The 26,414-nt window shown below is 31.3% G+C and overlaps 1 protein-coding gene across 1 annotated transcript; it reads right to left on the bottom strand.

The window, feature by feature from the left end:
- Positions 1-677: 677 nt before the first annotated feature.
- BGAL1 (beta galactosidase 1) lies at positions 678-6,924 on the bottom strand. The gene is made up of 19 exons (XM_022292474.2): positions 6,368-6,924; positions 6,046-6,141; positions 5,840-5,952; positions 5,679-5,745; positions 5,471-5,563; positions 5,198-5,341; positions 4,724-4,812; positions 4,523-4,628; positions 4,347-4,434; positions 3,728-3,846; positions 3,474-3,638; positions 3,169-3,347; positions 2,947-3,056; positions 2,499-2,608; positions 2,250-2,360; positions 2,053-2,163; positions 1,698-1,903; positions 1,264-1,600; positions 678-1,189 (listed from the first exon to the last, which is right to left on the bottom strand). Exons 1-19 carry the CDS (start codon positions 6,545-6,547, stop codon positions 1,079-1,081), a joined length of 2,535 nt encoding a protein of 844 aa, XP_022148166.1. The 5' UTR covers positions 6,548-6,924; the 3' UTR covers positions 678-1,078.
- Between the last annotated feature and the right edge of the window lie 19,490 nt (positions 6,925-26,414).

Below are 26,414 nucleotides of genomic sequence, written 5' to 3'. Positions count from 1 at the left end.
TTTAAAAAAATTTGTTCCGAAAATAGGCATTGGGCCTTTTCACGGCCCAAAACTAACTTCCGAAGCCCAAAAGATACGTCCACTGTGAACAATCGGTCTACCCTGGGCCGTGGGCTCGCACCAGAACTTGTTTTAAGGGAAATAATTTTTTTTTTTCCCTTAAGAAGACATTTTAAAATATTTTTTGGTTTTAAATCAATTTTTTTGCAGATTCCTTTTTCTAGCGATAGCTAATTAGGAATGTTCATTTTTCCTACGGGTTATATACATCTTCGACTCTACTGCCCATATATATCATAATTTGTAAATAAATATTTAGACTAACGACTTTTTTCTAATTGAAGATCATCCATATGAATTTAACCATATAAATGGGGATTCATCACTGGAAATTAATCATTTATTCAAAATTTTCTTTTATAACTTATTCAATTGAGACATTATTTTAATAATAACCGAGGAATAATTCCCTAAGTCCAAAAAAATGTATTATAAATTTTCGCACGATGGAATTGAAATGGGGCCGAAGACGAGGAAGGTTTCCCGTCCCCACCCCGTGAACACCCCTACTACAAAGGATTCAAAGGATAATACTTTTTCAAAATACATTCGACAATTAAATGAATGTGAGAGAAATAGAGTGAGATGTTAGAGAGAGAGAGAGAGAGAGAGAGAGATTGATGAACAATTTACTTCCCATGAAGTTAAAAATGACAAGAATACAATTTAACAGAAGCCAGAGGCTTCCATTTCATCAACAACTTTAAAAGAAGAAAAAACAGAAGCACATGGATTCAATAATCAAAACCTCAATGTGCTTCTTTGACCCATACAAACTTCCAATCCAATAATAATTTCCCATTCTTCCAACTTAATTTCTATAATGCCAACTAAAAACAGCTAACTATTTACACATAAATTCTCCACATTCATAATTCTCAATCTCCATATCCCTCTCTTCCATCAGTCTGTCGTATATTTTGTACAACTTCACCAATGGAGAGAAGAGAATCCACCCAAAATGAATCACTGTGTTTCCTGCATTCTACACTTTTCATTCCACACTTCCATATCTTCATCAGCTGCACACGGCTTCCACCGAGAGCTTCTTCATCACGTTTGGACACGGGTCGCCCCCGAACATCTCCGGCGCCACCGTTATCGTGCAGAAGTTCTGTCCGATGCAGTTCTGCAACAACAACCTCATGTTCAGTTACCACAAGAAAACTAGAGTGTACGAGAGCCGAATGTTACTTTACTTACCCTTTGGAAAGCATCATATGAGTGGTGAGCATGGCAGCTTCCCTCCCGGAAACTCCCGCATACACCTTCCGGGGTTCCGAAGCTGGCGAACTTGATCGACGAAATCTTTTGGCCCGGGCCACAGGACAGATGAGCCTTTGGCCTCAGGGGCTTGTTGACTTTACCTGAGGCTTGCATCTGCCAGTTCATTAGAGTTGGTTGCCACTCGTTGATATCGACACATACGCTGTCTACGTCTCTTCTGACCAGAGAGATTCCGTTCGGGTCTCCACCCCATTCTTCAAACACAACCAACAGGTTGCCTGTCGGGTTTAACCAAGAACGGGGAACATGATACCTAATAAAACAACGATCAAAGAGTAGTTAGTTTTATCAATGTTTGAAGAACTAAAGAAGTATAATTTAGAATTCAATTTGGACCTTTTGTTGCCTACCATCTCTGAGACGCCTCGCCGCAGTTACTTGAGCATTTCTTCTCATTATATGTACCAGTGTAATCACAGTAATCACAAGAACCAGATGCCTTGTAAGCAGGCCAGTACCGCCCGATGTTCTGGCCATTTAACCATATTTGTCCTTTCCCCATGCTACTCATATCTAACGCCAAGGGCGAATTACCAGCAGGAGCATTGAAAGTAGTCTGAATAAAAACACATCAGAAATATGTAAGTTGCAGCATTTGAAAGCCTAAGCAGAAGAAATCAGCTCTTTCGGTTGAGGAAATGCAGTTACCGACATTCCCCAACAACCTTAGCGGATAAAAGACGAGGATGTTGAAATATAAGTTACCTTAAACCACGTTAGCGGTTGCCTCCGAGCAACGAGCGATCCCTGGATCCACTCAACAGAGGAACTTCCACTGAGGGAATGAAGACTCATTGCTTCTCCATCCAAACCAATCTAATTGGGAATGAGCAAAGATGTAAAATGTTAAACATTCTGATGCTGGGACATCAGGCAGTTAAGTACAGGACAAGAAAAAAAACCTTGTAGGTCCATTTCTGCCAGGTCAAGTCTCTTCTGCCCTCGTTGAGACCGTTCAGATTAACCGGGCCAAGAACGCCAGCGTTCCACATCTCGAAATGTGGACCAACATTCTGAACTCATACACAAGAGATCAAAAGTCAATAAGCAAAATATACAATCATATTATTTCATCGTGTAACTGACCAAGTGGGGAACCAAGAACAGCATTGTATTGCATTATAAGTCTGTTTCGAAGGACGAAAGCTTACCGGGAGACCGACTGCAATACTTAGAAGTGCAATTCTGTTGTTCCCTGCCCTTAAGTTCACCCCCTTGCTAAATGTAAGCTTTGGGAAATCTAAACTTCCATATGCAGTTCCTGTAAAAGGCAGGAAAAAAAATGTGTTCTCAGACTAAGATAAAAAAAATGTGTTATCAGACTAAGTTGAAAATTCATTTTGTTCTTTAAGCTGTGTTCTTAAAAAATATCAAGGAAATATAGAGTTCCAGCAGCTTTTGAATTATGAATTATGAAAAGGTAAATTCTAGAGGTTCCAAGAGGACAATCTCCATTGATTTTGGAGTAAAGCCATTCTTTTACACACACACTGTTTGGTATTATCTATTATATAAGATGAACTTAAAATCATTCCAAAATCTACCAGGTTATATAAATAATGAGAAATATGAACTTTCAACCAATGATATTTTGTGCACCTGACAATTGACCGTTAACGAAAACGTGCATAGCATGGCCAGCTGACAAGATTGTAAGAACAGGATACTTTCCACTCCTCAAAAATCCTTCATTAGCATCAATATGAACACTGCAAAAGGAGAAACATGGATTATTCAATATAGAAATCCGTCATGGTTATCGAAATGAATGGAGATGGAAAGGTTAAAAGGGAAAGAAATATGCAAATATCCTTCACTTACTCTGTCGAGTACCACAAGTAATCAGTGGCATCCCTTGTAGTATTTATCTGCTCTAACAACCCAACTGTAGTAAATGCTTTGTCATTGTAAGAGTCTGGCTCTTCATTGTACGCCTGCCATGAGAAGCCTCCATGCATCGGAACAGGGGACATATTCATTCTCGCCGTTTGGGCACCGACCTGGACATAAGAATTTGAACATTCATTCAAAAATCTAAATCTAATGCAGAATTAATAGAAGGTGAATGTTACTTGGAATACATTTCCAACACAAATGCAAAGACAATTCAGAGTTTTTCCCCATACCCTTGCAGTGTTATAAACTGTATTTTTACAGTCCGGAAGAATGCTGATAGACCAAGGTGGAATGTTGTAGTGCATGTTACCAAAAGACACCGTTGCGTAGGATCTTGGGTTGTAGTTCGAAAGGAATGCAGCACAAGCGCCAGATTTCGATTTGAATACATGGGCCTATGATTAGATTGAATTCAGAGATTAAGTTTTGCAGGTTCATCAAGTATAAGTAGGCTAGTAGCAGATGAAAAAATCAAAATGTTCACCTCTTGATAATTCCCAAGTCGTGTCACGATCGGGTCTCCAGACACGAGAGCTGGCTCACAAAGTTTTATTGCTCTGTGCAGATCTTTCAGATGACCCCATTTAGGTTGCCTCAATAAGCCTGCAAAGTTTAGGTTGACACAGTTTTAGGATACAACCTATGATAGAGACCGAACAAAATAACTTTTATAAGTTGCAAGGTGGAAGAACAAGTCACCAATTCCTACATATTATATAATAGAACAGGTCAATATTCCACAACAATAAAATCCTCTGTGGAGAAAAGTGGATATATGACTGAGGTTTAGAGATAAAATATTTGCAAGTAGGCTAATCACAAACATCATTTGACCAACCCCTTGTCATCCGTATTGGCTGTCCCGCTCGGAGTCAGTTCAGTCACTATCAAAACCGTACTTGTAAAACATTCGAAAAGTGCAACATGGGGGACAAAAATTACTTTACTTTGTTATTGATTAATAAAATCTTAGTTGTCCTCTTCCAATGGTGAAGGTATTGAAGCACCAACTCTTCAAACACAGCAAATGATACAAGATAAGAAAGTCAAAAGCTTTATAAAGATTTAGCACTAAAGACAGGAATATAATCTTTTGAGCTTACCATATTCATCAATAGGAGCATCGTAATCATAACTAGTGGCAATGAAGGGACCACCAGCAGTTCGTCCAAAATTTGTTCCGCCATGGTACTTGAAAACGAACAAGAACGAGTCAAAATCAGTTGACTGATCAAACATATTCTTTTCAATTAGGAAATGCAACCAACAATGAACTTACCATATAGTAGTTAATGAATGATCCTCCCTTCTGAATGAACCTCGCAACTGCAAAGGCCATGTCTTCTGCTGGTCTATGAGGAACTGCACCTCCAAACTGAGTAAACCTGTAAGAAAAAGGAGAAAGGGAAAGGAAACAAATATGATTAGGTAGAAAATTATTTATAAGGGCACCAGATGATATACAAGCAAGACAACTCACCATCCAGTCCAGGCTTCTGTCCACATCTTGGGTTTATAAGCTTTGTTCGGGGAGAAATAATCGCAATAGAAACCGTTGCAGGTGTTAATCTGTAATAAAACAATTTACAAAAGCTTAATAGTCACCCCTTACAGTATGATGATTAACAGTGTTGTCGTCACAATTACTTCACCAAAATTTGTTCAAAGTACATTCCATTTTGAATTTTCCAGTTTACTGTGTTAGTAAAGCGACATAGGAATCTTTAATAGATGGAGACATGGAAGCATATGTTTTTTCTGCCCTTAACGAAAATTGAAGAATATGACGAGGAGTTACATATCGATAAGCTGTAAAAGTATTCACAGATGTTAAAGGAGATAAAGTAATGCAATAATGTAACAAACAGACAGAAGAACAACAAACACGATCCATGTGCAGGGAAAATGATTATTAAATCCATTTCCAATCAACATAAGGTCTGGTAGTACTTACAATAGGATCTGGGGCATCATCTTGCTTGCACATGACCCATGGGACACCGGTACCAAGTCCCAGAGCCATTTGTGCGGCCCAGTTCGTGTAAGCTTTTCCTGGTGCACCGAGCTCATATTCCATTGGTCCATATTCATTCTCAATCTGTAGAAAACATTGAAAAAGAAAGATGCTTCCTCGCTTTACTGAGTCACTTCAACTTTAAGGAAAATCAAGTGGAAGAAAGAAAAGAGAATCTATCTTCTCAGTGTGGAGACTTTTGTTGTTGCTTACCTGAGATAAAATTATTGGACCACCCTGAGATTCATATAACCTCTCTGCTTTCATCATACCCACAATTTTCGTGGTGAACTTTTGCATTTGAAACTTGAATGTGCCAAATCAGAAGTAGAAAATTGATTTAGAAATAAACCAAATCAGAAGCATGTAACAGGGGCGATACAAAAATGATACTTCGAATTCAAGACTACGAAACGCCTACCTTGAAAGGCCCATTATCCGTCCTGAAGCTGATACCAGGAATGTACTTCAACCATACAGGGAAACCACTGATAAAATAAATGAAAGAACATCTATTATCCTTTATCTTCTTCCCAACTTCTAGTAGTAAGAAAACAGGAAAATTTACTAATGATGCATTACCCAAAGTTCCATTCAGCACAAACATAAGGACCAATCCTGAGATGAGCATAAAGGCCAGCTTGCTGCACCAGCTTGACAAACTTAACCAGATCATAGTTCCCCTCAAAGTAGTACTGCAAGATGAATTTTGAAAATTGTGCTTAAGTTATATTTACCAAAAGGGTGAGAGCATGAAGAAAATTACTGAAAATATATTCGTCCATTACTTTGCCAGGTGAAGGTTCATGCCCATTCCAGAAGACATAGGTCTCGACCACATCTAGACCTCCCTCCTTAGCCTTCTGAATAAGATCTGGCCACATCTGCACCAGCCCAGAAAGATCAAATTTCCAAAAATGTGTAAGGAACCCAGAAAAAACCAAGACATGCAAGGGGGGAAAAGACATAGTCATATTTCCAGAGAATCTATGAAAATGCCCATCTGAATAAGGCACCAATAAAGCACACCAAAAACCAGAAACAATAACAAAAAAGGGGAAAAAAACAAAACCATACAAACACACGCCATGAAGCACATTCAAAACATACCTCAGGAGTGCTTCTTGGGTAGTGAATGGATCCTGAAATGAGAATCCTCCTCTGCCCATTAATGATAATAGCCTTGGAATCATAGGAAACAGAGGCCTCAACAGAAAAAACACCAAATAAGCAGAAAATCACCACTATCACATTCCACATTTGGAGCTTCCCCAACCCCATTTCCACCATGGAACAGAACAATAACCCCAACCACCCCCTCTGTGAAAAAGAGCTTAAACCAACCAAAGGCAATGGAGATGGAGGGTTCTTTTTGTTATTCTTGTTCCTTCCCCCTTGTTGCCCTTTATTCTATGCTTGTATGATTAGAGATGGAGGGGGCAGTGGCAGGAAAAACAAAAGAAACCCAGCTGGGGCTGAACCTTTTGTTTAGTACTTTCACCTCACTTTTCTCCCACCTCTCTCTCTCTTGAGAAGAAAAAAAAATGAGGGGTTTTGAAGAGGAAGTGGGAAAATACAAGAGAGAGTGTGATGTTGGGGTTGCGTGATTTGCTTTGAATTTGTTTATGCAATAAAAAAGGAAGACTCTTTTGCGAAAAAATGGAGATGCTCTGCAGCTGCTTTTAAACAAACTCGAGAATGGAGGAGGAAGGACTTCGTGGGACCCTTTCTTCTTTGGCCATACCCACACTGACGCGGAGCTTCATCCAATCACCTAACTGCTACTGAAAATTTTGACTTCAAATTATGTTACATTACAGAAGGGAAAAAATTTTCATGAGGTGAGAATGGATCAACAAACTCTTGACAATTTTTTTCTTCTTTTTTTTTTGACTTCTCCTTCTTGACAATAGAAAAAAAGAAATTTTATAGTAAAATTGGGAGTTGGTTTTGTATCGTACAATTTTTCGTTCAAAATATGAATGACAGTTTGTTGAAATATTACTTTTAAAACATTTATGAAAGATGAATGATAATATTGGAACTTTTGAAGGGATCGAGGTTTTTATAACAAATAGTAAAATTTAAGGATATTTTTGTAATTTAATCTAAAAATTATTCAAGGAGAGTGCAACAATATGGCTACTTCTTACTAATCATTAGAAGTAGATCCAAATTTTACTTATACATCAGAGACAGTATAAAATTATTAGTTACGTACCATTGGCTTCGTATAATAAATTTTTAAATTTGACTGTTAGTTATATCATATTTTAAAAAATAAATTCTATTTTTATGTATGGCTGTTTTTACAAAAAAAAAAAAAAGTAATATTTGTTTAGACAAAAAAAAAGTAGTTGAAAGTTTGTTATTAATATTTTAAATGTTTAATTGATGAAATGTGAAGGATGTGTTTGGCTGAGAGTGAAGAAAATTGATTCTATATTTTTTTTCTTTTTTCTTTTATTTAAATTTTAAACATTACAAAGATTCTTTAACTCAATCCCTATGCAGCCGGTTTCTTTCCTACTTTACCGGTCCATTAACTCCGTTGAACTTGTGTGATGTTCACGCTCCATCATGGCGCGTGAGATCATGGAAAGTGAATTGGGACCTTTGGAAATTATAAATTATTTTCTCAACTCTCCAAAAATAGTTTTTAAAGTTACTCTTCCAGTTTTTTTATTTTTTTTCCTTTTGGGCTAATAAAAACTGTAAGTTTGGTGGACTAAGAATATGGTAAATTTCTTAATAATGTTTACATTGTACTAAAAAATAAAAGATGTTTACTTTCGCTCAAAAAAAAAGGTTTATGCTGTCAAATAAAAGTAATTATGAAATAATATAATTGATTGAAAATTAAATGAATTAACTTTAAATATCCAAATAGACATAAAAGTAAAAGTTTGTGGACTTATTAAAAACATTTAAAATTACAAAGATCATATAGACCAGATTTTAAAATTCAATAATTTATTATATATTTTTTAAAAATACAAGAACTAAAATGATTTGAAAATACATGACTAAATTGTCATTTAAACTTTTTTTTCTCTTTTTCCTAAGTTCTAGTGAATCACAGTTTTATGGAATAAATATTTTTGAACCATTTATCAATATATAAATTCAATAACTATATTTTAAAAAAATTGAAAAAAAGAAAAAGTTATGAAATTACTTTGGTAAAAATCTCTGAGTAATAAGGGGAAAATAAAAGCTACCTAAATAAATTACAGACAGAAGATTGTTTACCATCTCTGGCCAACTTTGACTAACTTAATTTATAGCTCTGATAGGTATAATAATAGGGAAAATTGACAAAATAAACATTCTGTAGGTGCCTCTTAAGTTTTCTAATCGTCCCCTCCAAAACACAAATTTTCTAATCACTGACATCACATACTTTGTCAAATGACATTTCATACCCCTCCTTACTTTTTCTTCTCTTCCAGACTCCATCTCTCTTCTATCTCCCCTCCTCTTTCCTCCATTTCTTAGATTTGTTTGATCTTATCCATGATTTCTACACAACACACACCAGTTTTTGGCATCTCCACTAGGAATTCAACGAGTGGAGGTCCCGCTCGGTTGACATTGTTGAACGATGACAACATTGCCGGCGGCGAGAAAGAGGGAGAGAATAATTTGCATATGAAGTAAGATAAAAATTTCCTTATTATTTTTCCCAACTCTTTCACCCTCTCTTCTAAAATCAAATTTTCAAGATTTCAAAAACTTTCCTTCTATATCTCTTGCACGTCCCTCCTGTACGGACTATCTTCTTCTCCATGAAACCAAATGCGTCGAGGAGGGAGGGGAGAAGAGAGAGAGGAGAGAAGAGAGAGGGACAAAGCGAGAGCGACGTCATCGATAGAGTGAGATCGAGAAGGACAGAGCGAAAAGACGAGAGCGAGATCGAGAGAGCGGTGAAGAAGTGGTGATAATAACGAAAAAAATGGGATGGTTAGGAAAAAATGGATTGTTTTCTTTTTCTTTACTCCACCAAATTGAGTTAAATTAAATTTTAAATTTAGGATTAAAGGAGCAGATTTATATTATGAGGAAGAGATTAAGGAAAAAACATGATTTTTTTTTTATACTTCCACCTAATTAGATAAAATTTTAAATTTACTATTAGAGAGGACTACCTAATTAAATTATAAATTTGAATTCTAATCCTAATCAAAATTAGGAGAGATATTAAAGGAGAGATTTATGTTAATTTTTCAAATGATTCGTTCAAATAATTAAATAGGAAAAAACAATTAAGAAAACAAATCTAAATTAAATTTCAAATTTAAATATACTAAAAATTAATGCGATTTTATAATTTTAAATTTTAGTTAAAAAAATCTTCAATGCTTAGTATTTTAAATTTGAGATTTCGTCTCTCCATTCCAATTTTTAAAATCGTTTCTCGCTCAATCTCGCTCTCGCTCACTCATCTCTCGTTTTCTCTCTCTCGCTCAATTCTCTCTCTCTCAACTTTCTCTTATTCATCTCTCTCTCTATCTCCTTCTCCATCTCATCGTAACTTTCTTCCTCTCCTGAGCCTCTTTCTTTGACGAACGACCTCCTTCGTCGGCTTTGATGCATCCGTTGCCGACGATTGTTGAAGGTCACGAGAATTATGCTATTTAAAAAATGGTGAGAGATTTAGGTTTTTTTTTTTTTATGGTTTAGTAAACAAGAAAAAACTCGAAAAAAATCTGGAAAAGGAGGAAGATGAGGAAGATGGAGGTAGGGAGACGAATTAAAGAAAAAGAGAAATAAGGGAGGAAAAGACGAAAACTAAAAACTTTTGGTAGTAGAGTGAGGAGGGGCATGGGAGGTCATTTGGCAAAGGAGGTGTCATGACTAGAAAACTTCTGTTTTGAGAAGAGCGATTAAAAAATTTAAAAGGGGCTCACAGGAAGCTTATTTTGTCAATTTTCCCATAATAATAATACTTTAACTAGAGCTAAAATTCTTATTTTTTTTATTAGCCACATTTTTAATGCGATTGACGGTAAGATTAAGATACATAAGAGTAGGATTATGAGCACATAATTAATTATATCAATAAGATTTTTAGTAATTTTTTTTTGTTAGGATTGGATTGTTCATGAACATAAATCAACAATTATTGAAACTAATTGTTACATTATGGGTTGAATAAGATTCAATAACCACTACGTATTGTATTTTCAAAATATTTAAAATAATTACTATTGTATCTATAACGTTAAATTTTGTTTATTGGTCATAATTATCCTTAAACATACTTTGAAGATTAATCTTAGTTTGTTTAAATATGTAAAAGTTTGTTTAAAAGAAAATCCTAATAAAACCTAGTGGTAGGTTTAGTTAAAAGTTTGTTTGAGGATATCATCATTCCTAACCTTTTAGATGTAGGAATAGTGATTCGGGCCAAAAATTATAACTTGGAACATAGGACTAGTGATTCAAGTCCATATAATATCATAACTTGGACGATTGAACGTACTAGTTGTTTTTTTTTTTTTTTTTGACTATGATCCTTAGCCGGAGCTCAAATAACAATTGTTCAATGTTGTCCAAAGTGGTTCACCATTTGGCAAGAATTAATCAAATTATATTTTTACAAAATAAATATTCTATCCGACCAGCTTACTTACACCATTATTTCAACACTTGATACTCAACCTTATAGTAAAAATAGGAACACGATCTAAATCGTGAACCTTCTAAGATCAGTAAAAACGCCCAGTTGACACCGTGTCAAATACTAGTAACAATTTAATTTTATGTGTCATGTAAGTGTTTAATTATTAATTCGATCAATGGAATGATGCCACTTGTAAATAGTAAACTCATAAGAGTAAAGTTGAAGGGAAGTTTGATAATTTAATCAATTATCTCTGTTGACGTTTGTCGTTTGGAGCATGTCGGTTGTCGTCACGGTTCTTCTTCATCAAATACTCAAATTTACACGCTTTGGTTTCTCCTGAACCACTGCCACGTCACCTAATCCAAAAATCTGATTATCTACTATTTATTCGCCGTCTTTATTCTAATTAATATTAATTTTCATACCACGCCTTATATTTTATCTTTGGAATGATTATTTAATTACTCTTAGTAAATAATTCTAGAATATTTCATGTCTCGATTAAAGGCGTCAGGCAAAAGATAAGATTCGATCGGTGTGTCAGGTCTTTTTCATTATCTCGAAAATATCAGTGGTCGAATTATGAAGCTCAACCAACGATAATTTGATAGCTCGGTTAAATCATTGTTGATTGAGAGAAAGTCATATTCCAAGGTTAGATGTTCAACTGTCAGTAATTGCGTAACAAACACTAGAACGATTTATGGTTACGTGAGACCCACGCTACTTCTCACCCTATAAATAAAAGCATTGTTTTAAACCCAATACACAATTTGATTCCTCAGCTTGAGAGTTTAGTTTGGACCTGTGAACATCTGAGTGTTTGTTTTCTTTATGTAAGTCTTTTCTCACCTATCTCACTTTGAATAGTTTAACTCACCATGTTCACGAGTAAGACAAAATGGAAGGAGAAGAAGGATATTTATTTGGCAGTTGCGTTAATAAATTCGAATGGCAATAACTATTTCGTAACAACCGAATTGGTGTTGTATTTATGTTCCCTTTTTACCCTCCCAAAGAGAACACTCCTCTCTCAACATTTTTCAAATATCAATTATTCTTATCATCTTTTTTAGGCACCGAATATTTTTGTTTACATACTCGATTTTGTGACTAGGTTTAGATAAAAATTCAGGCTTAAAATGAATATTTTTAAAGTGCATCATCGAAATAAAATTTAAACTTTTTTTTTGTTATGATCATTTTTTCTTTTTTCCTTTTTTTTTTAAAAAAAAAATTGGAAACTCAGAACGGATTATCACCAAACAATTTGTTACAAATGATATATGCCCACTTCCATTAAGTGCGTAACGATTAAGGAACCTTTTTATCAAAGAAAAAAGCCTTTTCAAAAAAGGGAGTGGAAGGGGAGATACTTGCCGGAAAGGGCAAGACTCGAGAGAGAAAATTTAATTACATCACCTAATTAAATTTATTTGTTTTCATATTTAGAATTTTAGATATTATAAAGAGGTTAAATTACCAATTTTATCCCTTAAATTCTAAAAGATTCAATTTAGTTCATTATATTATTATTTTTTTGTTCTTAGTTTCCATAAAGTTTTTAATCTGGTACTTTTATTTAATCAAATTTCACATCTTGTCTCTCTAATATTATAAGTTGTTACCATATTAAATACATAACACGTCTTTCTTTTTTTTATTTTAATCCTGACCAAATGAACTTATAATTCTTTTTAGTGTCTCTATATTAAGATGTAGGGTCGAGTAGATAATATAGAAAAATTGTATGTTTTTAAGTAGATAATTGAAAAATGATTTAAGAATGATGTGTGAATTTTAATCCAATCATAAAATTAAATTAAAATTAAACTAAACCATAATGAACAAATGGATGATATCATCTATGATTCGTCGACATTTCCATCGACATATCCATGTTTCTATGGGTTCGACGTTGACATAAGAGATGAATCGGCATTTCCATCATAGTACAAGTAAATCGACAAAATATGAAAAATATCAACAATATATATATATATATATATAATATTAACATTAATTATTTTTAACTAATTTATAAATGGGAAAATGTTTATTGATTAATTTAAATATTTTTTTACGATTTTTAAAATTTTCTAACTTTTATAGAAATATCCATCGGCATCGACATTTTATTGATATTTCCATGAAACTGAGACATCGATATTTTCATCGTCATCGATATTTAAAACCTTGATATGATCTAATAAATAAATTCCTTTGCATGTCTTATTTTTTCATTTCTTTTTCAAATCATACTTGATGACAAACTCAATTCCATACCCTTATCTTATAAATAACGTTTAATATATGTTAACTTTTACATCAATTGGATAATATATAAATCAGTGACATCACGTTATTCATTTTGATTAAATTTTAAAATATATATTATATTTATTTAAAAAAATTTTACTTATTTGTATCAGTTATATTTATATATCATACTGACTTTGTCATATGATGTAAGTCCTCTTTTATTCACCATTTTATTTTCTTTAAGAATTATGTTTCTTTTTAATTAAGAATCATTTTTTAAAATAAAAATAGTGGACCCGATTGATTTTTTTATTTTAGTTACATATATATAAAAGTTTTATTTGGTCGGTTATCTATGACGTCAGAAATCTGTACTCGATTTGAAAAGATTATTTTATTTTATTTTTGGCAAAATTTTTGGTATTTTTTTGTTGTTAAAGAGGTTCATTGTCTCGGACATGTCAAGATAGCACACACGCACAAAAGAAAAAATGCAAAATTAAAATAGACAATTTATGTTTTGCAACAAAAATAATATGGGAACATTAGAAAAATTCACTAAAAACAATAGTCTTTGGAGGTCATGCCTTCCTTCTCAATTTGGTTCCTAAATTTTAAATTTTATATTTAATTATAATTACGACTAAATTTTGAGGTAAAAATATAATAAAATACAATATAATCTATCTTGTTGTCAATTAACATTTTGCGTATATTATATAGTTCACAAATATGAACATATTAACCCCATTAAAATATTGAAATAACGTGTGTTACATTTGATGGATGAAATCATAAACAAAAGTAAATTTCAAGAAATAAGACTATGTTTTAAATTTTTTTAAAAGACCCTTTTAATAATTATTATAAAAAAAAACATATCTCCAAAAAGCTATCATATCCAAACAAACATATTTGAATAAAAAAGAGTGTCCGTGTCATTCAAGTGTTGAGTGAGGATAGACAAGAATCAATTACTTTAAAGAATTAAAAAAGGGGGGGAAAGAAATTATATAATATAAAGTGTTGGTATGAACATGAACACACAATGGAGAAAAAAAAAAGAAAAATAAAAAGAAGGCATATCTTTGAAGGAAGATATTTGGTGTTGTTTAGTGCCTTTTTTTTCTCTACCAATCATTTAGGACGCCTCTTCAAACAAACTTGGCTTTAGCAATTCAATTTGGTGAAGAAACCTAATTTTTCAATCATTCATAATTAATCTATGGCCTAATTTTCCATAGTTCCTATTTTCCAACCTTTATTAATTGAGTTATTGTTGGAAACTTCTGTTACTTTCGGTTATAAATATTTTGCAATGATCTTTCATATGTAGCGTTTGAATTAATTATTTACTTTAATTCAAAAATTAATTATTTACTTTAATTCAACCTCAAAGTTGAATAAAATAGAGAGAGAATTGGGTAAAATAAGTTCACGTCAATAGGAACCAATAAACGTATATAACGTAGCAGTAAAAATATATAACTTTTTTGTTTGAGGTTGGAGGTTCAAATTCTCACCCTTTACTTTTGTTGTATTTAAAAAGAATTAGCAAAACAATATAAGGAAAATTAAACATTTAGACATTATTTAAATTTCATATAAAATAATTCTTTTTTTTAGTGAAATTCAATAAATACGAGGCTGTTGTTCTAACCATTAAACTAAGCATCAGTTGACTTTAGCTTGATGAGTCATTTTAACTTTAAACTTTTAATTTCAACCGTTTAACTCTAAAAATGAATAAGTACGACAATTCAAATCTTATACTTGAATAAGTTGTCCAATTAATACACTCAGTTGGTTATCTATTATTATTATTCTTTTAATTAGTTGAATTTAGCCATTTTGTTGTTAGTTGGAAGGTTTTTGTTTGCTTGAATTTATGGCAAGATTATAGTACTTTTATGACCGAGTTTGTGCGTTTGTTTTACTTTATTTTAAGTGTTTTATTAATTATAATATTTATTCAAATTCAAAGTTTAAGCGGGCAGAATGGAAAATTTAAGGTCAAAATGGATGATTTCACCTAAAATTTAGAGTGAACAATTCTTAACTATTTCTATAAAGAAAAAAAATTAAAAAATTACTAGTTTAGTCCCTAAACTTTCAAGTTTATATCTAATAGGTTAATAAACTTTAAAAAGTATTTAACACGCCATTTAAATTTTAATTATGTGTCTAATATGTCACTAAAATTTCAATTTTAGTATATCTTTCATCTAACTGGTATTTTTTTAAGGTCCACAAAGTTATTAGACATTAATAGTTAAAGATCTTATTAGACAAAAAGAAAAAGAAAAATCTAGATCTAATAGATCTATTAATTTTAAAAAATATCAAACTTATTAAAGATCTGTTTGGCTGCTCAAATTTAATATGCATTTTTTAAGTTTAGAGTAAAAAATCAAACATATTAAAGATCTGCCGTTCAAAATTTAATATGCGTTAAGGTTAGAGTCCCACTAAATACACAATTAAAAGTTACAATTTTTAAAATTAAAAAATTTTGTTAAACACAAGACGAGAAAACTAAGCTTGTAATTTAATATAAAGGTTAAAAAATACATTTGGTCAGTATACTTATTCTAAAGTAACAATCTAGTCTCTAAACTTTAATTGGTAACCATTTAGTTTTTGTACTTTCACTAAAGTAACAATTTAGTCTCTAAACTTTAGCTTATATCGATTTAGTCTTTGTAGTTTAAAATTTGTAACAATTTAGTTCCTATCGTAAAAAATTTATTAAGATTAAGTGTCAAATTTTGTCATATAACAATTTAATTTTTCTAATTTATAAATATATTTCATTCCTCTTTAATTTATTAGAAACTTAAAAAAAAAGTTTCATGATAAACACAAAATCGTTACAGTATTAAATTATAAGTACTCAATTCTTACCAACTTAAAAATATATAATTTCAATCATTATAAACTAAAGCTTATGGACTAAATTCTTAAATCATAGGTGACATTTTTTAAATTAGTTAGAATATTTTCCTTGGTAACGAAGAAAGTCAGTAGTGCGCATGAAAATTGTGGGTCCCAGTTCGAGCCACCGGATTTTTAAAAGTTTTTTCTTTTTCACAATTCCCAAACAGCCCCTTAAAAACTGGCCTGCGGCGGCCGGCGCTCCCATCAAATTTCACCGTCTTCTAAACATTCCAAACCACGGATCCTCCCCGTGCCGTCTGAAACATGTCCCCCGGTTTTTCGTTTTTCTTTCTTTTTTATGTCTTTTCCAACTAAACAAATTAATTTAAACTTTTAAAATATTTCTTTTAGTTATTCAACTTTCAAAGTATAATATTTTTAGTCCTTATCGAATTATTATTATTGTTTTATCGCTTAACATTTTGTTTATTTTATATACGGCCTTGTTCAAAAGAAAATAAAGATAATAATTCGGTTTCTAAATTTTGGAAACTGAAATAGATATTTTAAAATAACAATTTAGTCCATGAATCTTAGTTTGTAATGATTTAGTCTTTGTCCTTTAAAATTTGTAACAATTTAACGTCTATTGTAAAATTTTTTATTAAAATTAAGTGTCAAGTTTTATCATATAATAATTTAATCTTTGTAATTTTAAACATATTTGGTCCCTCTTTAGTTTGTCAATCTATATATATAAAAAATTTAACAAAATAATGACTAAATCGTTACCAACTTTAAATTACGATGACTAAATTATTACATATTAAAGTTCAAGGATTAAATTGTTACCAATCTGAAAGTACATAGACTAAATCGTTACAAGCTAAAGTTCAGTGACTAAATTATTACTTTAGCAAAAGTAAATGGACCGCAAGTGCTTTTTAACCTTCTATTTTGAAAGTTGAAAGTTGAAAGTTCGAGAACATTGATATTTTGAAAATTTAAGGATTAAAATAGAATAATTATGAAAGTTTATATATTAAAATGAGATTTAAATCAAATAAATACTACCTTGATATTGTTGTTGTTTTATTTATTTATTTCATTTATAATCTTTGTGTAATTTCAATTTTGTTCTATATATTTTGTTTTTCTAATAAACAAAATTTAAAAGAAGAAAGCGACGTGAAATTAGAAAAAAAAATGTGTTTTTTGAATGAAGCCATTACTCCATTTTTCGTAACAACAAATCATTTAAGATCAGCGAATTATAACAAGTCGAAACATATGAAGGAGGTAATTTTCAATTTTATGAACAGACATGCCAATTTCATTTTCATTCAATAACAACATAAAATATTTTATACTTGAATTGATAAAATATTTTTTCATCGTCATGTCATCCATTTATAAATAAATTTTAATGCTCCGTATTAATAAAGTTAAAGACTCAGCTAAATAAATAAATATTTAAAATAATAAAATATGAGGGGTTTTTTAATAAAAAGAGCTAAGAATGAACTTAAAAAATGGCCATAAATTACATTTAACTAAAGAAGAAATTTAGTAATAAAAAAATATTTCAATACTATTTTGGTAGCGTAGTTTTACTATAGTTCATAATATTGGTTCGTATAGAACAATAATTTTTAATCTCTATACTTTTAAAAGGTGACTATGTTTATCGATTTATTTTCATTTTATCTTATTTATTTCAATTTGCAATTTAAGGATATCACTTCACTCACAAAATTTATTGAAATATGTAGCCATAAAATTGTATTAAATAAATACTATTATATATCAAATTTATGTTCAAGTTATCCAAATATGAATCAAGATAGTCATTTTTTTTAAAAGAATAGAACAAAAACAGATGTTTTGAAAATACATGAATTTAAATAAACATTTTAAAATTACATAGATAACCAAAGTTGAAAAAGTATATAAGTTCCCTTAACAACCAAATACTATAGATTAAGATCTTCTTCGAACTTAATGAATAAATAGATAGAATAGTAGCGTCCGGACCTACTACGCTCGAATCGCATTCTCGATTACTTTCTCCGAATTCCTTCTTGATTGATGGTCCACATTAGTGATAAGTGACTATCCAGCACGGTTCGGAGGAGTCAAATGATTGTCTGATGTCTCATGAAATTAGTCGATCTGTATATAAAATTGCTCTTTACCAAAAAAAAAAAAAAAGGTAATATAAGGTGAAAATCATGGGGGATATTATGGGAATTTTGCAGGAGGCTTGACAGCCCAAATAATAGATGGCTTTTATTTCTCCATGTGCAAGTTGCCGATTGGACTCGGAACAGGAAAACGGTAGCAGCCTGGCGGCTGGCGGTGATTTTTATATTATTATTATTATCATTAAATTAGCAACATATTTATAATTTATTTAATTTAATTCACAAAAGTAAAAGTGAAACCCTACACACAAATCACTGTCTTCCTCCCGTCACTAAAATTTCTATCCTGTGCAATAAACTATATTTTATTCATATTAATTTTAAAGTATGATATTTGAAAAATCAAATATAATCAGACGTTGTATTGTAATTTGTAAATTGTATGAACTATTCTTTTCAAAATAATAATAAACAAAACTACATAACAAGTGACACAACAATGCTTTTACTTTTTAAGAATTAAATTTGTTGATTAATAACTTCTTTTTGTTTTCTACCTTAATTTAAACTTATTTTCTTTATCAGTTATGTTCTTACTAAATAAAAAAAAGTATGATACTCAATCGATGAATCCCAAATCTAAATCTAAATTTTCTACTGAACAATTCAAGATCGTATCAACTATTTGATTTAAATCTTTCTTTTTTATTTTAATCTCCATATTTTAAAAAATTTACATTGTAATCTCATTGTTATTATATAATCTCATTTTTTCCATCGTAATTTCAATAAACATTACACTCAATAAATTTATTGAAGTATTTCTATAACTTTGTATTAAAAATTTACGTTAGATAGAAATTTTGTGTTAAAATTTTGCAAAAGAAAAAATTAAAATAATCATTTTTTTAATAGTACGTACATCAAAATTAACAAAACCAAGTACCATAGTCTTAGATTAATAATCAAACTTTATTTTCAAAATTTTAATTTGAGCCCTAAAGTTCTAACCATGGAGAGAAAATTGAGATGAAGAAATAAAGATTAGTTTCGATTTTTATTTTGTTTCAAAAGAAAAAAAAAGTTTCGATTTTTTTTTTTTTGGGTAAGCGCGTGGAGTCATGTCTCTGTTGGTTGGGATTAGAGAGAGGCAACAACCATGTGCGCGTGGTCCATTTATGAAACCCTACTAACCTACTACGTCCTCATAACTTTCATTAATTAATAATAATAGCCATCACACATTTAGCATCCAAAGCATAGTCAAATTGTCACACTATTTATTATCCTCTATATATAGTTATTATTTTCCCGCATTAATTTATATATTCTTCTCCTTTAATAGTTAAACTATATCAATTTTTATAGTTCAAGCAAGGGTGGAGATTGAACAATTGACCATTGAGATTATAATAATGCCTTATCCAATTATGCTACGCTCGAATTTACAGTTACACTATAGTTCGTTTTTTTAAGTGATCTTCGTTGACAACACCATGGACCTATAGTGGGTACCCCTCTTACTAGATTGTGAGTATTTATTTTCCGAGCATGATAGACGAGCTCATGGACAACAGATTACAAATGCGTGGAGTGAAGATAAAGTCTTCGATGAGACCTCGTCTCTGTTTGTTGGTCTATGAAGTAATTGATAAATATTTGTAGTTCATTTGCAATACGTTCATCATGAACTAGAAGTTTCCATATATAGTAATAATTAATTGACCTCCACCCATAGCAAACGAAGACCAATTTCATATACCTTCTGTATGACTTTGATCAGTGTCGCCACTTTTGCGAGTTCCATAGGACCTGTAATATGATCATATAAAGAATTTTGCCACTAACATTGTATCGAGTCTCTAATAATCACTCATCGCCTCACATTTTCGACAAATACAAAATATCAAAGTTTTATAACCTTGATGGAAAAAAAAATCTTTACCAATAATCCTCGCTATTACAGTGAACAAATTAAACTCCAATGGAGAAAATTAAGATTAACAAAGTAGCGAGTCAATTTCTCCTTAAAATTAATATTGTTCTTTACTGATAAATATTATTTTATAAAATTTAACCAAAGTACAAAATTCAAAACAAAATTTATACGAATCAAATCAAATCAAGTAACAAGCCTATTTAAAAACATTTGCTTCATATATAACATGCCTCTAATTTCACACAATGACCAAACAAAAGTGATTAGATTAAGTATGTAAGGTGATAATGTTGTTATAATAATGGGAGAGTTAGAAAGTGATTAGAGTTTGGAACTAAATTTCAATACAAACCAAAATCTCAATTAATTTGATGGGTCCAAAAATTCCAATATCATGTGGAAAAAGTCAATGCCATTTGATAGGGTAGATGCCAGTGCAACCATCTGATTCATACACATTATTATAATTATTATTTTCCTCACACGATATTGCATTGTCAACCACAAATTTTATTAATCAATTAAGATACCTAATCTCTGAATCACAGTTTAATCTATGTTTAGGACTTTCTAATAAATAAAATAAAAACTATTCCTGTATAGAGATAAAAAAAAATTGTAGTAGATCTCGAATTTTATATTTATGCAAGATACATATTTTATTTATTCAAAATTCCCTCTTCAGACTGTAGAAATTTAATGATTTTTTATTTTTCTAATATACAAAGGTAGAATCTAAAGTAGATCAAGAGAAGTGAGGGTGGTGGTTGTTTCTTTTTTTTTTTTGTTTGCCACAGTTTCACGAAATTAGAAAATAATGGTGGAATTAAAAAATAATAAAAGATTCAAGTTCGTATTTTATAACATGGAACCAACACGTATTACTCAAATTGGTCATAGTTAATTTTATAAGTTTTGACGACTCAAAAAGATAATAGATAGATACTTTTAGTCGTTGTAACAATTTAGTCTGTATAGTTTAGTATTGCAACAATTTAGTCTCTATCATCAATAAAATCTTATCAAATTTAAGTATTGATTTTTACTGTATAATATTTTAGTTTTTGTAATTTATAAATAGATTTGGTCACTCGTTAAATAAATCTTATTAAATATAAAACATTTTACACGATAGAAACTAAATCATTACAAACGCTCAATTACTACATATTAAAGTTTAAAGACTAAATTGTTACTAATTTAAGTATAAATACTAAGTTGTTACAAATTAAAATTCGATAACGAAATCATTCAATAAAAAAAATAGAGAGACTTAAAGTCATTTTGCCAAACCAAATATAACTCAAATGATTAAGACACATATTCATGATCAGAAGGTCATGAGTTCGAATTCCCACCTCCACAATGTTGTACTAAAAAAAAGGGGCCATTTTTAAACCGAGATAACATTAGATAACTTTTGACTGTGTTGAACTTGAACTATGATGGTTGAACAAATAAAATGGAGTTTTGAAAAAATATTTTTCTTTTTTTTTTCAGATTTTTTTTTCATATTTATAGATTAATCATAAATTGGAGGGATTGTGTGGGTGAATTACAGTGGTTTAGGTGGGAACACGCAGCCCATATGTCAATCCCATCATTATCGAAACACTTTAATTTGTTGAAAACAATTTCAAAGCCAGCTCATTTTTTCTTTTCTCTCCTTATTTAAAACATAAAAATAAAAATATAATCGTAGTATAAATAATAATAATAATAATAAATGCACTTTTTATTTGTGGTCCCCACAGACCACTGGCCCATGGGCCGTAAAATTTCCTCCCTCTCCCTCTCTCCATACTGGACTTCTGTAAGCCTCAATCCATTTCCCAATCCAATATAAATTAATTTCGTTTCAATTTTTCTTTTTAATTTCATCTCCCTCAGTTATTATTAAATTCTCAAGGAATCTTATCTAATCCTTTTTTGTTCTTTTACCATCCTTGGAGAGTAGGATGAGGAGTTTCCCCATGATCAATCCATTAATTTAGCCAATTCTATTAGTCGTATCACGATAGAAGAAACATGATTCTAATCTAATGCTTATTACGTGAAATGTTTTGCTTTCACTTCGCAACTATTTGAAGTATTAGAACCATAACAGAATAAATTAAAAAATTGCAAAAATCATTTTTATTTTATTTTTAAGTTGGATGCTATTTTGATTATTGGCCTATAGGCTAGTTGATAAGCACGGGGAAATAACACATCAGCAAGAAAAGTGGGGTCCAAAGTCTAATAATGCAAACAGATCAGCATGACACATCAGCAAAAGGAATCAGTGGGACCCAGGGAAGAACTGAGAAGGCTCCATGAAAAACGGGTGTGTGAATAAGAGAAGGAAGGGCTTATCTTTTGGCTTGGAGTTTGGATGAGTTTGCCACAACCAAAATTAGAGTTGCTATTGAAGTCCCCATCCCATGAATTATAAACTTGGATTTGGTGGGCCATGTTGGCTTCTCTTTTATGTGGGCTCAGCTCTAGGCCCATCTTCAAGTGTATTTTTTTTTAAAAAAATAAGAATTAAAAAAGGAAAAAAGGAAAAATTGTTTTTTTTAATGATTTCTTTGGGTATTATCTTAATTTTCTCCCCCTCCTTGTGGGGGAAGAAGGAGAATTGAGACCCACAAAAGTTTGGGCAAAGAAAGAAGGAATTACTAAAATCACACAACAGTGTTGTTGAAACATAAGAAACTGTGATTGCATTGAGTTTCAAATCATGAGACAAGGAATTCAATGCACCTACGAATCAAGATGAAAAGAGAGTTGATCAGAAGAATTATTTAATTATTTATTATGTGTGTTAATAAGAATCTTGAAAATCTAACGAGTAGTTAAGAAAAAGGACGATGTTTGTTTTTCAGGTAGTCTTAAATTATTACACTCAAACGTAGGCATGAGCTTTTTTTCTTTTTTTTTTTTTTCATCAGGATTTTATTTATATATAATAATGATGGTTAGAGTGTCGCAATCAAATTTCTTTTTTTTTTCCTTATAACAAAAGTATGAAGATTACATCCATATCATCTCTAATTGCACATTTTGTCTATTTTTGACAAAGTACTCTCAACCTTTAGCAAAGGACGCAAGTACTTTGTAGTTTATGAAAAAAAAAAAGAAAAGTTATAGAAGAAATTGATTTGCATCTAAAAAACTTAAAAGAGAGTCTCCTATGAGGGAGTAGACAATAAAGTCTATATAAACAAGACTATAAATTTACAAAATCATTAAAAAAAAAAAAAAAAGTCTACCACTCATGAGATGAGACACTAGTACCCAATTATTTGAATTATATTCTAATAGGCAAAATAGAGTATTCGAAAAGGATAATATTTAGGTACTAATTAACCACAATTAAATTTTTTTGACAACTAAAAGAGAGAAATACTTAAAGAAAAGAAAATGAGATTTTTTTTTTCTTTCCACGAAAATAACTATCAAATTAAGAAATGACTAGTACCCATCAATATCTAACTAACTCTTATATATCTTCCTAACAAACCTCATTCATTAGCCAAAAACAAACCATAACAAAAAGAAGAAGAAAAATGATGAGAGAAAAAAAAGGTTGGTTTAAACGTCAATTAGAAAGGGTCATAATCATAGGCATATAAAAAAAAAAAAAGCATTAATGGATTAATTAGAGCGTTTAAATTTAATTATCCAAAAGTTATCCGAATGGCTCACGTAAGCTGACTCCTACTCCACCACGAGAATATCCATTTTGAAAGAAATAAAAATGAATCACTTTAATGATTTTGATGTCAATTCAAAGCATTCCATAGCATTATGTAATATTGTTATGAAGTTATCTTATCCTAATTGCTTGAAAAAGGTTGGCGTTGGGTTTCTATCAAACTTTTTTTTTTTTTTTTTGTATGTAATGATTAAAAAGTTTAGTGTTATTATTTACTACGTAAATCTTTTTCATAAACACAAAAACTTGTTCATATGTTTGTGAGAATTTTTTTAAGATGTTAAAAGTAGTATCGACTAATGTAATATGTTTTTAGAAAATGCTTGGTTAATTTTTTTTAATAAAAGGTAGTCGTCGGAAAAGTCTTTCATTTGAAAACACTACTAGTTTGGTATAATTTTTCTAACATATTAAGCACTTGGATTACTTCCGAAGACGAAGAATTTTAGTAGGATGTATTTTTGATTTTGGCAAAAGTGCTTTTGACATCTTCTAAAAAGTATTCTCAAACACACGAGAAACCGAATCTTTTGTCCTTTTGTAATGGGGTGTAACTTGACTCTTTATTAATAAGAAGAAGTTTATACTTTTTTTTTGTTTCCCAAAAATGATTTGGTGTGCCTTACGCATTTGATCCCTATAACCAAGACTCGTTGTTTGGACTGAGCAAAATGGTGACCAGCAAAAGGCTCGAATTCAATAGCTCAGGGTAGCTGATAGAATAAGGTTCAAGATTTTTGCCACTACGCCATCCCCATGTGACTTGTACTTACTTTCTTATGCGATCACTTTCTGTTGATTTGGTTTTAGTATATAATCAACCAGCAAAACTCCTTAATAATTCTCTTGACCTACGTCAATTCTTCTAATTCAAGAAGAAGAGTATATTGAAAAGTATACTCTAATTTGGACTCGCCCATAAAGATGTACGTATATACCAACGTGTCAATGACAAAGGAAAGATACAAATTCTAGAAGAAATTTGGTAAGTTGAAGGAAATGGGACCAAACCCATGTTCTAAAATTTGTGACTTTTTGCCCTTTTCTAGTCACTTTCACTTTGGGGGTCCAAACCAAAAAAAAAAAAAAAAAAAAAAACCCTTCACATATCCATGCATTTTTTTTTTGTGTCAAAAAGTGCATTAAAGCTACAAAAATATAGTTGATTGTTTGCTTTAATATTCTCAATAGTTTTGAAAGTTATGTTTGAGGATTCAAAGGAAGATAAGAGGAGGGTGTGTGATGGTTGGAAATATGTTTCACTATTGTAAAGGATGAGGATGACACATATATTCTCATCCATATTGTTGCAAAATGAAAGGACATGGGTGGCCTAGAATTTTGAGATATCAACTCTAATTTTTCTCTTCTCATTTTCGATACTAATTTCATTCACGATGCTCGATGTTTTTGTACCAAATCAAAAATCATGAAGAGTTTTGTGATAATCATGTTGTTTTTCATTTAGAAAAAGAAAAAAGAAACCAGCATGAACATAACTAATTTACATCTACTCCTTCTCCTAATGTCAGAGATTCAAACTCCCGTGCCTCTAATTTGTTTTACTAGAAAAAGAAAAAAGAAAGTATACAGTTAGGAATAATATTTTTAATTCTTTAGATTTGTTTTATTTTTGTGGAAATTATTTAATGGACCACCTCATCGCAAGGGTGCATATCAAAATTTAAAAAAAATTAATGGACTTGATTGAGTTGAGTAGATTCGATAGGTTTGATTTTGAATAATCAAATATGTCAATTGATTTATATTTTTTGGCAGTTCCTCTCTTCAGCATGGGAAAGCTTTGAACTCAATTCCAATTGAAATTCCCATATTTGTTTTATGAGTGAAAGAGAAGTGTATGAAATGAAGGGCAAATTGGGATGGGATTGCCACATACTCATGAAGCCATATCCAAAACTGTTGGCCATTGTTTGGCCTACTTGACTCATCAAATCAGAGCCATCAAACAAACCGACCTTTTTTTATCACTCATTCTCTGTTATCTTCTTTCTGGTATCGACTTGAGCCATAATCAAAACTCAACCCTCCACCAAAAAAAAAAAAAAAAAAAAGCTGAAAAAATGTCGAATCTGTGTGCCAAACGCCCTCCGAGTGGTGGGTTTCTCCTTTATCGAGCTTTCTGCTGATTTCGTTTCTGCTCTGTATGGACCATGTTGGGCTTCTCAAGCTGCGAAGCAGTCCAAATACGCTATACAAACCTGAACCTCAAACACAAACTATTCAAACTTAGGCTGCACGATTCTTCCATATCTATCCCCGACTTAAGATTTCTAGGCTAGGTTTAAGATGTCGAATAAGGGGTGGGTTTCTCCTTTCTCTTGGGCTTTCTGCTGATTTCATTTCTGCTCTGTTTGGACCATGTTGGGCTTCTCATGCTGTGAAGCAGTCCTAATATGGTAATTTCACCTCAACTTTATTCTTCCTTTTTGCCTCTTCAAACTCAAGCTAAAGTGGCACTTTTTAGGAATCATAATCTCGTGCCAAAACAACGCACACAAACCAAACCAAACTGAAGTTTTATAACCGCGTCGTTTATACTGGATTACATCCTTTATCTTGAGCCAAATATCTCTTCAAATATC

This window comes from Momordica charantia, assembly GCF_013281855.1.
Source record: "Momordica charantia cultivar OHB3-1 chromosome 8 unlocalized genomic scaffold, Mcharantia_2.0 BLBB01000008.1, whole genome shotgun sequence".
NCBI classification, from domain to species: Eukaryota; Viridiplantae; Streptophyta; class Magnoliopsida; order Cucurbitales; family Cucurbitaceae; genus Momordica; species Momordica charantia.
This window is presented reverse-complemented; position numbering and strand designations above follow the sequence as displayed.